The 18,362-nt window shown below is 35.8% G+C and overlaps 2 protein-coding genes, 1 long non-coding RNA gene and 1 pseudogene across 6 annotated transcripts; 2 read left to right on the top strand and 2 right to left on the bottom strand.

Annotated features, from left to right (window-relative positions):
- Positions 1-369: 369 nt before the first annotated feature.
- LOC125610323 lies at positions 370-1,471 on the top strand (annotated as a pseudogene).
- Positions 1,472-1,549: 78 nt separating this feature from the next.
- LOC106347565 (alpha-glucan phosphorylase 2, cytosolic-like) lies at positions 1,550-6,448 on the bottom strand. Of its 4 annotated transcripts, XM_013787136.2 has the most exons (16): positions 6,220-6,448; positions 5,902-6,132; positions 5,576-5,755; positions 5,311-5,487; positions 5,143-5,228; positions 4,833-5,022; positions 4,649-4,741; positions 4,319-4,503; positions 4,116-4,233; positions 3,913-4,041; positions 3,586-3,804; positions 3,302-3,505; positions 2,888-3,046; positions 2,327-2,590; positions 1,990-2,180; positions 1,550-1,884 (listed from the first exon to the last, which is right to left on the bottom strand). In XM_013787136.2, exons 2-16 carry the CDS (start codon positions 6,103-6,105, stop codon positions 1,758-1,760), a joined length of 2,526 nt encoding a protein of 841 aa, XP_013642590.2. In that variant the 5' UTR covers positions 6,106-6,132; positions 6,220-6,448; the 3' UTR covers positions 1,550-1,757. The 4 variants fall into 4 exon arrangements, with proteins under 4 accessions (XP_013642590.2, XP_048638644.1, XP_013642591.2 ...); XM_048782687.1 differs by having other exon boundaries at positions 5,902-6,373; XM_013787137.3 differs by lacking the exon at positions 2,327-2,590 and having other exon boundaries at positions 5,902-6,373.
- Positions 6,449-7,324: 876 nt separating this feature from the next.
- LOC106347566 (probable anion transporter 4, chloroplastic) lies at positions 7,325-10,095 on the bottom strand. The gene is made up of 9 exons (XM_013787138.3): positions 9,543-10,095; positions 9,244-9,470; positions 8,784-9,150; positions 8,646-8,690; positions 8,421-8,567; positions 8,143-8,280; positions 8,035-8,068; positions 7,693-7,872; positions 7,325-7,571 (listed from the first exon to the last, which is right to left on the bottom strand). The coding sequence occupies exons 1-9, from the start codon at positions 9,987-9,989 to the stop codon at positions 7,567-7,569; spliced, it is 1,590 nt and encodes a 529-aa protein (XP_013642592.2). The 5' UTR covers positions 9,990-10,095; the 3' UTR covers positions 7,325-7,566.
- Positions 10,096-10,212: 117 nt separating this feature from the next.
- On the top strand, positions 10,213-12,279 carry LOC106373265. Its single transcript, XR_001274809.3, has 6 exons — positions 10,213-10,749; positions 11,088-11,173; positions 11,262-11,293; positions 11,370-11,429; positions 11,524-11,719; positions 11,849-12,279. It is a non-coding gene; the product is annotated as an uncharacterized LOC106373265 (long non-coding RNA).
- Positions 12,280-18,362: the final 6,083 nt, after the last annotated feature.

Raw genomic sequence — 18,362 nt, 5'->3', positions numbered from 1 at the left:
CTGGTTTTTCCGCTACCACCCGCAAACGCAGCTTTTGCGGTTGGTAGCGGTTGTCGGCGGTTTGCAATAATCACTCAAATTGTTCTACTTCAAACCGCTCTGAATCTCATAAATTCAAAAGCTGACTCCAGCTAGCGTTTGCGGTTGCGGACGGTTACGGGATGATAAAATTTTATTCTATTTTTTAAAACAATATATATACAAAATTTAAAATATCTAATAAAAAATTTAAAATTGAAATTATGAAAATATTAAAATATATCTATTCTATTTTAATTAATATTATAAAATTTATAATAAAAACAATTTCAATAAATTTTCAAAAATTAAAATTATAACTTTCTAAATATAAATTTTATATTTATTATAATTTTATGATTTTTGATATTTTTATAATTATATTAAATGTAAATATTGTTAATTTATTATTTGACTGTTACCGCATTTGGTAGTTAACCAGTCATAAGTCACCCGTAAACGCACCAATTTTTAACCGCAATACCAGTTTTACAAATCTTTTAAAACTGTTAGAAACCACGACCGCCCGCTTCCACAAACTTCCGTAACCGCAATCGCTGCGTTTGAACCAATGGCCCTAAATCTCTTTCTTCAACGCCAAAGAAACTGAGAATGGATCCATCTCCCGAGGGAAACTCAGCATGTGCGCAATAACAACAGAAGAGGGAGATTCAGAACAGCCACAACGAGAAGCTCGTTGGTCTGCTTCACGAAACTGGTTCAAGAGAAGTCGTGGTCTTATGCCACGGATTCAAATCTGACAAGAACAACGCAATCCTCAAGAATGTGGCTGCTGCTCTAGAGAAAGAAGGGATCAGCGCTTTTCGTTTTGATTTCTCTGGAAACGGAGAGAGCGAAGGCGGTTTCAACTACGGTAACTACAAGTACGAAGCTGATGATCTACGCTCTGTCATCGAGCACTATCGGACACAGTAGAGGAGGTAACGTGGTGCTCCTCTACGCCTCCAAGTATTGCAATGATGGTAACGTCCGCAATGTAGTCAATATATCTGGACGTTATGATCTGAAGAAAGGAATACGTCTTGGTGATGGTTATCTCGAGAGAATCAAGGAACAAGGTTTCATCGATGCTAAAGAAGGCAAATCTGAGTTCTCGTTACTGAAGAGAGTTTAATGGAGAGGTTAGAGACGGATATGCATGAAGCTTGTCTCAAGATTGACAAACAAGTCAGAGTCTTGACGGTTCATGGTTCGGGTGATAAGGTGGTACCAGTTCCAGATGCCGAGGAGTTTGCAAAGATCATACCCAACCACAAGCTCGAGATTGTGAAAAAAGCTGATCATGGTTATACCAAGCATCAAACTCAACTGGTTTCAACTGTTTTGGAGTTCATAAAGTGACAGTCCTTGTTGGGTTTTTCCTTTGTTAATTTTGATTGCTGGATGCATCGTTTACTTGACGAATGCTGAATTTACATGAAAGTTTTGGTCCATCACTGTCTACAATTTGCACGATTTCAATTGTTGGATAACTGAATAATATGAGCCGCACGAGTTAACTGGGACAAAATAATTCAGAATGTACTCAAATTACTTACTGAACCACGTTTTACTTGAACAAACATTTGACTTATGCAAAACATAATGACCATATAAATACGAAAAGGTTTATTACTTATTCAGTTATGAGATCTATATAGATATATATTGACTTTGGAGCTGTGTGGATGTAGAGAGGCCATGGTAAAAGGCAGAGTTTGTGGCTACGATATAAGGAATTAAGGAACAGGGCATGCCTCAATGTTCCAAATCTCTTTGGCATACTGAGCTATTGTCCGGTCGCTGCTGAACTTTCCTGATCCGGCTGTGCTCATTATCGACATCTTCAGCCACCTCTTCCGGTCCCTGTCACGACACATGATGGTAATATTTTCACATTAAAGAAGTTGAGTATTCATCAACTTGATTCTGCAGACACTAATCTTACAAATGTTAAAGAGATGGACTTACTTGTAAGCTTCATCAACTTTGGCCTGAGCATCCATGTAGCTCGCAAAGTCATACCCAACCAGGAAGTAATCACCACGTCCATAACCTGTGTTTCCCTCAAGAGAATCAAGGAGCGGACCATAGTCGTAGGTTCCAAATACTCCACTTTTGGCAAACTGCTTCGCCTCTTCAAATCGAGGATCCGGTTTGAACTGTTAAGTGTGGACAGGCACAAAAACGTTTCATGTCAGAGGAAATGCAGAAGCATATGATGATTTCATTTTAAGACTCTTCATGGTATTGGTTGATCCAATGAGAAAAAAAAATCTGTAGAGGAGAAAGGGAGAGAGCAACATACGAGTCCGTCTTCTCTTTCTTTACGCAGACGAGGGACCTGATCGGCTGTTGCACCAAAAAGAAAGAAATTTTCTTCGCCAATCTCCTCTCTTATCTCCACATTAGCCCCATCAAGTGTTCCGATGATAAGGCAACCATTGAGAGCGAATTTCATATTGCTTGTACCACTTGCCTCCATGCCTGCTGTGCTGATGTGCTGAGATAGCTCACTTCCGGGTATAAGCATCTCTGCTACAGTCACATTGTAGTTTGGAACAAATACAACCTGGTGATGCAAATCATCATTTATAGTTACTTCAGAAAAAAAAAAACATGTTCAGAACAATAAAAGGAGCAACAGCGATTCATTGCATTTGTATCCGCATGGCTACGGTAAGAACGCTTCACTCTCGGAAAGGAGTGTCTTGTAGCACTAAGACTTAACCAGAAGAGACGCAAACATGTGTTATATTGACATTTAACAGATCAATAGCATTCTCAGGCACGCAATCATTATCAAGCAAGCAAGCATCGTGCTTAGCTACCTTTGAGTTGCATGTAAAACGTTTCTAAGATGACTCACCTTCAGGTATTCGTTGACCTCTGGATCGCTGTTAACAACGTCGCCCACATCATTCACTAGCTTCACAATCCGTTTTGCGTTTGTATAGGTTGCAAAGGCTTTACCCCCAATCATGACAGTACGAGGAGTTGTTTTCTTCCTTTCCTCAGGCTTCATCTCCTGTAACATTCAGTTGCAGAAAATAATGTCGTACAAGTATTACATACATTGCTTAATATTAGATCTGTCTCTTCAGTTAAGGCATCAATGAAGCTTTTTGAGCTTTAACGTATAGGAAACTTAAGATTTCTGTTTTGAAAAATTTTGCCCAAAGGAAAGGGATTATCCTGAAGTTTCTTAAACATTTTTTTGAATTTTTCTTCCTTAAGGTCACAACTAAAACCAAATCCGGAAAGATAGTTAAGCCAACTATACCTTTAGTTTCTTGAATCTGTATATTACTCCGAGAATGTTCATAAGCTGCCTCTTGTATTCGTGGATACGTTTAACTTGTATGTCAAACAAGCTGTTTGTATCAATACTCACACCAGTCACACGCTCTATATACTGAGCCAAACGTTGCTTATTGGCCTCCTTTGCAGAAGCCCACTCAGATTGGAGTTCTTCATTGTCGGCAAACTAGCAGAAGAAAAATAACATCAGAAAGATAAGATTAAACCTCATTGCAGATTTAGTTCTCAAGTAAATAAACATCAGACCTGCCGAAGACCAGTTAATAGGTCAAGATCGGTGATCCATTTGTCAGTCTTCAACCACTTTGTGATTATATCACTGAGCTCAGGGCTGCAGAAACGAAGCCACCTTCGAGGTGTGATGCCATTAGTCTTGTTTTGAAACTTGTTTGGCCAAATAGAGACATAGTCGGCGAATAACTCATCCTTTAAGATATCACTATGCAGCTGAGCAACGCCATTCACCTGCAAAAGCACCCCCATAATGACCCCTTGAAACCAAAAAAAAACGACTAATTTGTTTCTGCGAATTGTGAAGAAAGATGGCTCAAACTTGAAAGAGGGACCCCTTACTGTGTGCGACGATACAACACATAAGTTAGCCATTCTCACAACTGGCTTCTGCGGATTGTGATCTAAGATGCTCAAACTTGAAAGCTTATCCTCGAGATCTACCCGCGTGCTGCGAATGGTTTGCACAAACTGCAGAAAGGTATATGTCCAATTATTGCAACAGATTATACAAACAAGAATATTGTAAATGTTCAGAAAAGTACCCTTTTATCAATTTCTTCTATGATCTCCATATGACGAGGAAGAAGCTTCCGCATCAAAGATTGTGACCATTTCTCCAAGGCTTCAGGAAGGACAGTGTGATTGGTGTAAGCAACGGTCCTGTAAAATTTTAAAGTAAGTCCCAATAGAAAGAGTGGAAATTTTTGTCTGCAAAGATGAGTGGTTAAATGCATAAATGTCATACTTTGATGTCACATCCCAAGCTTCATCCCATCCAAGTCCATTGTCATCCATTAGCAATCGCATGAGCTCAGGGATTGCAAGAGTTGGGTGTGTGTCATTCATTTGAACAGCAACTTTACTTGGAAACTCTGACCATTTCCGGCTGCCTTCGCCGGTGCTCCTCTCGTTAAATCTTGATATAATATCCTGCAATAGGTTTCCATATTGTGAAGATATTATAATAGTGAATCAGCTGCAAGAAATTATGTTAGTTAACTTGTAGTTTCAGTTAATATACGATACGGCTTAAAAATGAAGAATGTGAAAGGAACCTACAACCAAATTGACAAACCTGAAGCGAAGCACTGCAGAGAAAGAACTGCTGTTTCAACCGTAATAGCTTCCCATTCTCCGTAGCATCCCCTGGATATAATACTGTGCAAATCTGCATACACATAAATTCATTGTTAGAGAAAAAGAAACAAGGCAATTAAAAAAAGGTGGAGTTCTTGAAGAATTGAAAATTTATATATAACCTGTTGAGCACGAGAATGAAGCTGTGCAGCCAATTCATATTCTCCTTCGTTGAACTGAAAAAGGTCAAGGTCCTCCGCTCTGGCTTTTGCTTCCCAGAGGCGGAGACTGATTGTGTTCTTCGTTTTGAATCCTGGGATTGGCACATCATAAGCAAGAGCTTGTACAACATCACCGCCTACCCACTTCCTTCTGCAAATTGGTCAATTAATCCATTGAAATGGTTAATATCAAGCTCAACAAAAAGTCAGCTACTATATAGCGAATTTCACTGGTGTGTAGTGTCATATAAGAGGCAACACTAATACTTACGATCCATCTGGGTTTATCTGCACATGGCCGAAAAATCTGACAGGGAAGACAACATCATGCCTGACAATTTCCCACGGACTGAACTTCTGCAAGTTCCCATCAAAATAGGAAGAGTTACAGTCAGAGAAAAAACGATACATTGAACCCACTAACTATGACAATCATTACCTCAAGCCAGTCCTCAGCGACCTCTTCTTGGCCTTTCTTTGTGATAAGTTGCTTAAACAGGCCATGTCTGTACCTCAAACCATAACCCCAAGCAGGCAAGTTGAGGGTGGCCATGGAATCCAAGAAACACGAGGCGAGTCTCCCCAAACCACCATTTCCCAGAGCTGCATCTTTCTCCTAAAATAACCAAAACATAAAAGCTCAAACAACTCCAATGGAGAGATAAAAAAGAATTTATCAGTGTCTCAAAGTATTGAAAGAGGACCTGTTCAGCTATCTCCTCAAGCTCATAACCAAGCTTGCGTAGTGCATCAGCATATGGACCATTAAGGTCGAGATTTCCAATGGCGTTAGTCAAAGCTCGACCTTGGAGATACTCCATAGACAAGTAGTAGGTTTGCTTTGGATCGACTTTGTGAAAATGAAGATAAGTCTCATTCCACAGCTGCAATGCAAAAGTGCACTTTCATATCAAAAGTGTTTGTTTTTGGATCAATTTTGTGAAAAATGAAGATCAGTTAACTCAGCTGTACAACCCTAATCAGAATCCAACCACATGTTCGTTCGTACAACCAAATCACTGATTGTTACCTGAATGAGACGATCGCGAAGGCTCTCCGCCGTAGCGTAGAGAGCTTGCTCCGGGCCGAACTTCAAAGGAGAGAAATGCGGAGAGTACTTGGCGTGGTAGATGATATTCCCGGCGATCTCCGTAGCTTCATTAGCCTCCGGGTTCGCCTTCTCAGAGACTTTATCCGGGACACCAGTCGCAGCCTTACCATTGGCGTTCGCCATCGCCGATTCTCTGAAACAAACCGGAATCTGTAAAGAGATGAAAGGACACTTGAGAGCTTTATATAAAGCACAAGATACTATAGAGAATCTGCTCAAGAGGAGAAGAGTATATACTTAATAAAAAGAACGGTGGAAGATGAAGAAGAAGAAGAAGAAGATATTTAACAAGAAGGTGACAAACGTAACTTTCTTTTCAATCTTTTTTTTTTAATCGCTTCTTTGGTTTTTGTTTGGGAGATTTGATTCTCCTTTTTTTTTCCAGAAGAGATCTCTAAGGATTGAAAATGTGCGGATCACAAGAAAAGAGAGAGAGAGTGAAGTGTCCGAAGAAGTGTATCCTTACACAAAAATATCTAGTAGTAAGGCCCCACATTTATTTGTTTTCTAGTTACCAACACCGTTAATATTATTTTTGTATAAAGAACACCAACACCCTTTGTATTTCGTATTGGGGGACCATAAATCATTTTCTAAATATTTAATCAAAATAAATATTGATGACGAATGTGTAGACATTCAGTAAGAAATTTTTAAGAAATTAGATGGAACAAGGAGAGAAGGAAAAAGAAAGGAATCAAGAAGGAGATTCTGGAGATTTACTTTCAACAGTTTGGCAACGAAAGGGAACCCAATCTGAGTAAAAAGCCAAACGTAGCGGGGCGGTTACAAGTAATGAAGGGAAGTGAGACATTATTACCACCCCGAGGTACACGTGTATGGAAGTTAGGAAAGTATGAGCACTTCAAGGTCCCAAATCACGGATCTACACACCTGCAACACTTCACTTTTTCTCTACTTCCGTGCAACTTTTAGTCATTCATTGGTTCAATTCACTTATCGTTGGGTGTATAATCTTCATCTATTATTTGTGTTTGTTTAATGATCATTCTAGATGACAAATCGCTGTATCCGATACACTCGTGGGCTAGCTGAAGGTGATGTTCACATTCAACAATGCCCTCGTCAGCGGTCAACTTAGCAGATCATTTGCTTACTCAAGACAGCTTTATTTCATAAAACTTACAAACTAGCATTGTAAATTCGAATACAATTAAGTATTTGTCGCTTTACTTACCAGTCAGTTGTATGTATTCAGAATGTTCACATTGCCAAACTTACACACTACTTGACAATATTATTTTCTTTACGGTGTTACATAACTATGCACAGACTTGCCAAATGTTTGATAAGATGTATTAACTCATACTTAAACTATCAATTAGTGTAGAATCAGTTGTATTTGCAAACTTTTTCACATAAACGTTTCTATTATTCGTGAACACTGAACCAGTAGAGAAGAAGAAGGTAGAGAGAGATATTTTCTAGATTCTTCTATACAAGGCAGATGCAACACTTTCCTGATACTTACTTGCGAGAGAAGAAGCTGACTCTATGTAGAGTTTTCAGCTTCTCTACTTGCTGATCCATCACCACCTATTATTAACTGGATTTTGTGGTCCTTCACCCTGCCAAAATACCAACATTTACCATTAGACTTATGCAAAATACTGGAACAATAAAATGTATGAAACAGAGAACACAGTATGCAAATAACCCAACCCGGAGAAAAAGAGATGGGCTGTGTACCTGTTGCATCAAAATTGACTCTTTCTCCAGTTGAATATATGTTGTAAAAGAGAGCAGAGAGGAGATATAAAATTGCCGTAAGAAGGATGAATCCTTGGAAGGATCCCAATAGTTCCACAAAGAAACCAGCTCCAACTGTACCAACTATTGCAGCCAATGTCCCAGCAGTAAGACACATTCCTATTAACAAGATGTACACGGTCAGAAACGACTTTTGTCTACTGGTTTGAGATCCCCTATTTATTCTAAGGCTAATTCCTTATAAGATGGTACAAATTAACTATCTGCATTTAACGAACTCTGGAAACCAAATGTGTGTTGAAGGAGATTTAGAAAGTGTACCATGTAGCACACCGGAATATTCTGGAGCAATTTCCTGAAACAAGAGAATATAAATGTCAGAGAAACTCAAGATTGGTAGACTAAAGAATGAATCACACACTTGACTACCTGAAGATTGATAAGAAACCCCAAGTGGCTGAATGATTTAAGCCCAACGGCTAAGCTTAGCCAGGCAGATGCTATTAAAGGTCGTTTTGCTGTAGTTAAACCAATGAGAGCAATCCCAGGACCAATGAAACCAATGGACTGCCAAAACAAAGGATGAAATCCCCCAGTCAGCAAAAGAAACCTAAATGCAACTGACTTCAACACTAGTCTCATATGTATGCATAACTCTTCCAGTCCAAGAGACCTCGTAACAGAATGCAATCTTGTAAATCACAAACCTGCATGATTTTCCGCGTTAGAGTGATGCTTGTACCACGTCGTATCAACAAGTCCGACCAAAAACCAGCAATGTATCCTGTGAAAGCCATCATACTCCACGGGACGGCACTAAACCAAGCAGCTTGTTTGAGGTTCACATGATATACCTGCAACATGTTATACCACTCATGAAGACTAAAAAATAACAACAATACATTTACAATTTGTTGATGCTGAGGCCTTACAGAATTGAAGTAGATGGGCATCCATGAAAGAAGCACAAAAAATCCCTGTAAGCAACCATTTAAAGTCAGTTACATGAAATGTCACATCTACAAGAAAAATCAAGACAGTTCCTCAAACAAACAAGAATGAATACATACCCAGCTATGCATGGCATTTCCAACTATGACAGCCCAAGTCGGCATCTTGGAGAGTAGGCGTCTAAAAGGAGGAATTATTACCCCTGTCGTGTTTCGCTTGTTGTCCTTAGTAGATGTTTGCTGCTTGTGCATTATGTACTCAAGCTCAAACTTTGTAATCTGAGGATGTCGATCTGGTGTACTTGACGTAGCAGAGAGCCAAACGAGCATCCATAGGAAACCGGATAACCCAAAAATAACAAAAGGGCCATATATACCGCCTTGAGACATGAGAATAGGAGACAGCATGAGTCCAACTACATTTCCAAGCTGAAACCCTGCCATAGCAATACCAACGGCCCTAGAACGTTCTGTAGGAGGAAACCATCTACAGAAAAAAACGGTACTATCACTATGAACTAACCGGTTACAGAATCATGTGTGCATCACATTTGAAACAAAAATAAAAAAAATAAACTACCTTGCAACCATGTTGTTCATGCAAGGAAGAGCCACTCCTTCAGCAACCCCAACCATAGCCCTTGCAGCAAGAAGAGCCCACAAAGAAGTATCAGCAGCCCAAGGGGTAAGGAAAGTAGCCAAGGACCACAGAGCTACTCCCCACGCCATGATTACCTTTCCGCCATAACGGTCCACCAAAGTTCCCCCAGCTATTGGTGAAATTAGGTATCCCCACAGGAACGATGACTATCAAAGAATCAAACAAGAATGAATGAGACTCAACGAGAACAATGTATGAGTGTTCTTGGAAGTGTCAACCTGAACGATACCGGAGAAGGACTTGCTCCATCCTCGAGAAAGCGAGAGAGGCACAATCGCGACGGACATCACGACGCGGTCCGCATTGCATAGAGCCAGGGCGAGCGCGAGCATCGCCACCACTTTCACTCTCTCCGAAGTTATAAACTCCGAAAAACTGGGTTGCTCCGACGCCGCCGTATCTTGGGGCGTACGGCCAGCATCGCTGCAATCTACTCTCAATCGATGGCGCGGGAGGCCACATAGATCCACGGCAGTGTCTCCGCGGAATCTCAATGAGCCGACGCCTCTCCCACGGCAGAGTAACAACCTTCCCCGACGATCTCGCTTGGCTAACGCCGGGAATTTCAGGTTGGAAGTGAAGATTGCTCGATCGCCATGGATTATTTTGATGGAGCTGCGATTACGGAAGTCTATTGAAGATTGTAAAGAGAGAGAGTAACACATTTTTCCACCTAGCTGCTGAGCTGTTTAGTGGCTGGCTTAGTGGTCTAGTAAAACGAAGAAGATGCTCCGTGTGTACCCATTGCAACAGCTAATTCGCGCGATGCGGGGGGGGGGGGAGTGGCACATCCGTAATTAGACACCGAAATGAATAGTCCTTAGGCTTAATTTATCGTATTGGTCTCATTAATACTTTTATGAGGCCCATCTGTGTACCCTTTTATTTTTTGGGGGATATTTTAGTAGAATTGATGTTTCAAAAAAAAAAAAAAAATTTAGTAGAATTGATATCGTTATCTTTAATAATAAAGTTGACTTATGATCTCTCCTCCTTCTTCCACCTCAGCATAGAGCATAAGGCAATTACTGACACGTGGCCTCCTCTCTTTAACTATTTTGAAATGTTTGTCATTGGAGATTTGTAACTTGAGCTAACTATAATCTGATTAATGGAATGGACTATTAAAGCTTTAGAAAAGAGGCCCATATTTTACAGGGTTTGGTTTGTTTTCCCGGTTGACATGCAGAGTATAATCGGCTTGACTCTTCAGATCTCACTTCTCCTACCTTTGTCTGTATAACGGCTTGACTTACCGACTATCCTCTTTCAGATACATTAATTTTTGCATTTACGTGTTTATAAATGGGATCGTAGCCTGCGATTATCAGACCCACCACTCTTAACAATGGGCTTCTATCCGAGGTCTCCCTGATTCGCGCTTTCGTACCAAAGTCGAGGGATTCTTCGTCTTTCCAAATCGAGGTATTGTTAGAAATCCTTCTTCTAGGACCTGACTGTGATTCTCGATTTCAAATCTCTAATGCGTTTGATTTGCTTTTGAGAAGTGGATAGAAAGGAATATGGGATAGATTATATCTTCTCCTTACTTCTGGTGTTATTCTATACAAGGATATTTCACTTTCATGGATTTTATACGCCATAGAATTTGAGATTTGAATCGAATGAAACCATAGCCTCAAAAGCTTTGAGCCAGAAGTCTTATGTCTTAGTGTTACTGACTATAGCTGTTTGTTCTTCTTCTTTTTCTTTTCTAGGCTGTCTTTAATTAGTGTCTATTGTTTTAAAATTTTGTTTTTCAGTGGATTCTATCTCCCAAATACACCGACTTATGAACCATATGGGATTTTCTAAGTTCGTGGCCTTCCTTCTTATTTGCGTATTCAAGGTATTCTAAGCTTCATGCTCATCCGGCGTATTTGACCTTTTGTATAATTATCAAGTAAATAAGTATCTTATCTTCTTCTATAATGCAGGTTGTCGCACCTGTTAGAATGACATTCTAAATGTAAGCCTGCCTATTTTATTCTTTCCTATACTTCTTCTTCTATCATATCTTTCTTTTTCTCATATTTGGATTTCAGCCCTTTTGGATACGTGACATGTATGATACCTATAAGCACGTTCTTTGCATCCATCCTCTGGTAAATCTTCATACAGCCGGAAGTATAAATTTTATAGATGTCATTTTGTCTGAGTCTGCTGTCTCTTGATCATTCTGTTTACTCCCTTTTGCAGGTCTGTAAATACTGCATATTTGGACATTTCAATTGCCTTCATACAGATTTTCAAAGGACACCACTCTCTTTTTGCTCAAAGCTTATTTTATAACTGTTGCATTGAATGTTGATGCAAAGCTGCCAACGATGTCGCTTATCGCTTCAGACTTCAGCTTCTTGCCCGGTGTGAAAGAGCTCCATTGGTCTCAACAACGGTATGTTCTCTTCTTTTCCTTCTAATCATGCATTGTTGCCTTTCTTAGCATGTGTGGACTGTTACTCACCATACTCAACCGCTTTGCTTTGCTTTATACTATTTCTAATTATCTTTTTTGAATGTGCAGAGAACACCACAGGTTGCCCTGATGCTACAATTGATGAAGCAAGCACAATGGACTCAACACCACTACCTTGTCAAGCGGAGACAGTGATAAGCATTGACAACATAGCAAGTGATTTCTCGTGGAAACAACAACAATGCATAAAAAGTATTAGCTAATCATCAACAGCATGAAGTGAAATAAAGGTTTGGGGATGCTTAGTGTTAGAGTGAGATGCAAGTCGTGTAACTTCAATCTCTGTTTATGTTATTGTTTACTTTGCTTTATAAAAACCAAGCTGGATTTTATCAAGAAAACTTTTAAAAATTGATTTATTATTGTTTACTTTACTTTCTTAAAATAATCTTTAAGCCCTTATGTATTGACTCCTACCATCAACTGAACGTTAAAGATAAAACCATAAAAGAAGAAAACAAGAAAACCGTTATACATACGGACAGTACACCACTTAGTAATTTAAGACCAAAAAAATGGCTCTCTTCCATTAGTAAAAACTTTTAACATTTTAACTCTGCAGGAGTCAAAATGCATAAACATCCATCGAAAGCTAAAGACTCCAAGTCTGATTTCTCCGTCCATGTACTAAAAAAATCTATTGTTAGTTCGGAACTTCAAATTCTTAATTCGAAAAAACAACGTCCGAATCCGGCGCTGCGCGCCGGAACACCCTAGTTTCGAAATAAACTTACAATTTTATACTCCCTCTGTTTCACAATAGATGAAGTTTTGGTTATTTGCACACATATTAAGAAATTATTTTTTCTAAACAAAAAATCATTAAAATATAATTTAAAACTAATTTATCTAATTATAAACAAAAATAATAAAAACACAATTGGCTACACAATTTTTGATAAAGTTAAAGTTATCTAGATATGTGAAAACATCATCTATTGTGAAACAAAAATAATCACCTAAAACATCATCTATATTGAAACGGAGGGAGTAATATTTACCTCTCAAACTAGACATCTTTAGCAGCTAAATAGACTACACGAACTGATATTCTATTTGACTAGCTGAGATTATTTTTATATAAAAAACTCAAACAAATCAAACCAGGAGCCAACCACTGAAATATAGAGCAAATATATTAGGGATCTCAACCGGACTGGTCTCCTTAGGCCCGGCCGAAAATCTGAGACCCATAAATATTCGAACTCAGTTCAGTTTGGTCCAAAAATATATTTGCTCTATATTTCAAAGCCCGGCCTAACTGTAATATGTCTATAAAGTTTTTAAGACTTTCTCAAAAAGATTAATTTTAATATTGTATATGTCATTTTCACCATTTTAAAACATTTAAGTTTTCATTAAAAATCAGTTTCGACTTTTCTTCTTCAAATATTAAAAAAAAAAATTGTTTTCTCTTTCGCTTTAAAACTGTAAACTAGATCTCGATCCGCGCAACCGTGTGAATTTTTATTTTCATTTATTTTTATATAAATATTTATTTTCAATTCTAAATTGGTATATATTATAATATATGTGTCTCTATCAATTTTTAAAACATAATAAGTTTACAGTATATTTTTTTCATTGAATAGATTGTTTCAAACTTTCACATGTATTTGTATCTTCTTCTATATAGATATTTTCGGATTATTATTAAAATCGTAACTATATATATATATAAAGAGTAGTAAAATATTGTTTTATTGTCATATTCAAAGATATTGTAACATTTCACAAATTTAGAAAGTTTAAAAAAAAATTAAACTTTTCGCTTCATAGATTTATATTATCGAGTAAATAATTAAACATTTAGTTTTTTTTTTAATTTTTAAAATAAACTATAAAGTTTAAAATTTGTTTTCATTGGTTTAAGCTGGTATAGATTAGTCACTGTTAGATAATATAATTTTTTTTATTTTAAAAAAATCTTTATAATTTTAAAAGTTAACATCGACAAATATTAAATATTTAACATAAAGAGGTATAATATTACAATATTAAATTATATCTATTTAATTTATACTATCTATAAATTCAAAGGATCATCTATTGTTTAAATCTAATTATTGATAGCCCAATAAAAATTTCTGGTAGACCCAAAATTTAAATGATAGGATTAGAGATTAAATGTAACATGACTTTCTAGGAATAGGTCCATTAGGCCCATTTTTTAAAAAATCACACATGAATCAAGGTTGTGAGTTCTGTTTTAATATATAAGATTTAACAAAATTTAAATAATTAATTATAAATTAAAACTAAGACAGTAATTACTTACAATATTTTATATGTCGCTTTCACCATTTCAAGACATGTAAATTTTCATAAAAATAAGTTTCGACTCTTTTTCTTTTATACAAAATCAGTTTCAACTTTTTTTCTTTTTTTGTCATCTTTCTTATGCCAAAAAACTCATTAACTTGAGAGAAAAGAACAAAGACAAAGTCGGTTAGGTTCGGCCGAATAAAAGGAAAGTAAATACAAGGGGAGTCCAAAGAAGGTCCATCTGGGAAGAAGCCCAAGAGAAGAATCGACATTGATCCAGCTTGACGTACTTAGTGCAGACAGTGATGATGAGGCAACACGTGAAAAAGTCTTCAGAAGACTTCGGGAAGACTTTATGAAGACTTTCGAAAGACTTCAAAGACTTCAAAAACTTCAAAAAATCTTCTGAGGTCTTTCAAAAGTCTTCGGGAAGTCTTCCGTAAGATCTTCGGAGTCTTCCGAAGTATTTCGATAGAATACTAATCAAATCGAGAGAAACCCTAATACATCGAACAAATGGGTGAACTTACAGTCTGAAAGCGAAGAAGTTGAGGTCCAAAACAAAGAACTTACGACATACGGTGGCCGACGAAATCTATGGTTACAAATCTGCCAAACTCGACAAGAAAGAAGAAGTCACGACGGAGAAACGAACGGTTTCAATTCTGAAATGAAAATTCGACAGCAAAGAGAAAGAACTTACTGGCAGTAGAGTTTGACTACAATAGAAACAGTTCTAAATCTGGACAAAAAAAAATCAAGCGGGTTAGTTTAATGTACTAAAATACACTTCGGCGATGAAGGAGAAAAAAGATTTACCGGAATAACAAGATTACCAAAGGTGAAAAGGACGGAGAAGAGATTCGACGGAAATCGTCGTTATAATCGCCATTGAAATCACCTCAGAGCAAACATCTAGAGTTTTGTACTAAATTGATTTTCTTAGAAACACCAGAAAATGAAAAATATTATTTATATGTCCTTAAATTATCAGCTTAGGTTAAATATATATTGGTTTACTTTCGGTTATATTAGAACTGAAGGTAAGCTAAGTTCTGGTTCGGTTTGGAAGACTTCACAAGAAGTCTTTTAACATAAATTAGACTGGAAAACTTCTCAAGAAGTTTTCTAAACCATTTGACCAAGAAGACTTCCCAAGAAGTCTCAAGGAGTCTTCCAGACCCTATAATCAAATAACTAAACAAAATACACTTTCTTAAACTTAAAAAAAAACTTAGAAAATGTTTAAATCAAGTTATTAGATAGTCACTAAACATATATAAGTCAAATTAAAAAAAATATGATTTCAAAATCTTACCCTAAAAATACCAACAATACTACAACATATGTTACCAAATCCTAAACCAAAGGCTTCGAATGTTTACAACTGCCTCGCCCCGCACCGCAGTTAACACTAACAAAAATTTCTACATATACCATATATTTATACGTTTTTATAACTGTTAAAACCGCACCGCAGTTGAACCGCTTGTCCCGCACCGCTCAAACCGCAGTCACCATTCGGAGCCTAAGACTATCATAGCTCAATCTACATTCACTCATCTATGTTAAAAATAATTTAATTTTAGTAAAACTAAATTTCCATCATTTATAATTGTTTATTATTACATGATTTCAATTTTTTTGCTTTCAAAATATTTTTTATAAATTTTATTAATTATTTTTAAGATATAATTCATGAGAAAACTTCCACTAGAAGACGTATGGAAGACTTTTGGATGACTTCGAGTTAGGTGGAAAACCTAAATTCTTCTAATATTTAGGCGGGAACTTTAAGTCTACTAAATTTTAAACGGGATGTCAAAAGACTTCTTCATTGAAAGTCTTCTGTGAGTCTTTCAGACCCTATAATCAAATAAATAAGCAAAAAACAATTCATTAAGCTTAAAATATACTTAGAAAGTGTTTAAATTCATTTATTACATAGCCAGTAAACACATATAGGTCAAATTAAAAAAAATATATATATATATATAAGATTCCAAAATTTTATCCTAAAAATACGAACACTACTACAACATATGTTACCAATCCTAGAGATTATCATGAGTCAATCTATATGCACTCATCTATGTTAAAAGTTATTCAGTTTTAGTAAAGCTAAATTTACATCATTTATAAATGTTTATTATTACATGATTTCAATTTTTTATTTAACTATTATTGTAATTTTACTAGGCTTTTGAGTTACTTTTGCAATTGATTGAATTTGGTGTACACTTTTGTATTCAAAATCAAGTTTTGAGTCATTTTTAACAATTTTTTCATTATTTAAATATATGTATATATATGCATATAACCGACTGGATTTCCGTTCTTAAAAAAAATGGTGATTCGTTTCGTTTCTTATGAATATTGCATATTAGTATTTATTTTGGTTCGTAGAGTTATGTATATCTATTTTTTTCAGTTCAAATCAAAAATAGACAACGAATCGAATCAAAATTTACAAATATTTTACTCATTCCTACTTATTCCTCTATATAGCATTCTATTATTAAAAAAAATTAACTATCACGGTCACTGCATCTAGAGGAACACATGGCAGATTCCAGTCTTTATTAGAAAATGAGAATAATTGCAGGTAAATCTGTAGATGTCGACAAAAAGAAAAAGGCAGTATTAATAGTAATAACATAAAAATACTGTTTGTCTTCGGGAATTACTATGTTTTTTGAAGAACACATCTCTTTCCTTGGGAACTTGCCCTATCTCCGAATCTCTATGTTACTCGTGCTGTCCATTTTATAATACTACAGTCGTACTCTCGATAGATTCGTTTTAAACTCGTAATTAGTTCAAAACATTTATTAGCCACCTGCATATTTGTGCATATCTAGTCAAGTTTTTCTCCCTTGGATATCCCTACTATGGGGCATGAACGTATTAGGAGTGTAAAATCCCAGCTCAAACCGTTTGATGTAACAATTTCCGTTACTAAATTGTCTGTTAAAGAAACAGAAACATGAAGATGAAGAGAATAAGTGCGTCATTAAGAGCATCTCCAAAAGACACTCTATAACTTCAAATATCACATTTATGATTCATAAATATTTTCTTCTTTATTGTTTAATCCTTATAAATATTATATCTCATAAATATTTTAAGTTTTGTTTACAAAATTTAAGTTTACACATGAAATTAAATAAAACTTTAAAATAAGATTTAAAATATTTAAAACTAAATTTAGATAACAAAAGTATACGACAGAAACTTAACAAAAAAAACTTTTTAAAAAATACATGAAGACATAACTATTACACAAATTTAAATATTATAACAACACTAATAATCATGTAAGTTTGATCCGGAACTTTCAAAATTTCCAAATATTGTCTAATTTGTTTTGTGTAACTGAAGATGGTTGTTGTTGTTGTTGTTGACGACGTCTTTTTGTACAATTCTTTCTTGTTCATATTGAATATATTCACGAGTATTAATATCATCGATAAAAGTTAGTCTTTTAGCAATATTTTATGTTTCTCTTTTACTTTCTTGTTCTAATCTAATGTATTTACAAGTATTAATATCACCCGATTTCAACAATTTTTATCTTTAATCTACAAATTAAAATGAGAAGAGCCATTTTTACTTCGAAATGCACTAGTATATCATATATGCATTACGAAAATCACTTTATGGAATAATATGGTAGTTTGCTTGAAGTTTAATATTAATCAAGTTATTTTGTTTAAAATTTTATATTTTAATATAATATTTTATTAATTAATATTTTTGTAATATGTTTATATATTTGCTAGTTATTTACAAAAGTTTTGTGAATTCAAATTAGTTATGACAAATATAAGGATCATATTATAAAATAAAAATAGTTTTGAAGTTAAAGTTTTGATTTTGGAAAAGAACACCTTTAAACTTCAAATATAAAATTTTGAAAACTTTAAAATAGAGTTCTTTTTTGGAGATGCTCTAAGTACCACTAAGCTAACCATTTCCCCTTGTATTAAAACAATCATCAAATTATCAGACAAATATTTCACTGAAGATAAACATGACATTTTCTTAACAACAAAATATAAAAAGTTGACTTTGACTTATTGATTTGGAAGGGAATCCATTACGTTTGCACTGGACACAAGCTGCCAAAATATCATCGGTCCCTTTCTCATGAATTCCTCTTAAAATGTGTGGTTAAATGTAGGGTCCTTAGTGGTGAAAAAAGAGAGAGAAAGAAGAGTGAGAATTTGCTCTCTAGGAACCCCAAGTGGGTTAAAGTGTTCTTTTATTAGAAAGAGAGTTCAACACGTCTTTGATG

The sequence above is a fragment of the Brassica napus genome, chromosome A6 (genome assembly GCF_020379485.1).
Source record: "Brassica napus cultivar Da-Ae chromosome A6, Da-Ae, whole genome shotgun sequence".
In the NCBI taxonomy this organism is placed as follows: Eukaryota; Viridiplantae; Streptophyta; class Magnoliopsida; order Brassicales; family Brassicaceae; genus Brassica; species Brassica napus.
The sequence above is the reverse complement of the archived record's forward strand: the minus strand, read 5'-3'. Positions and strand labels throughout refer to the sequence as shown.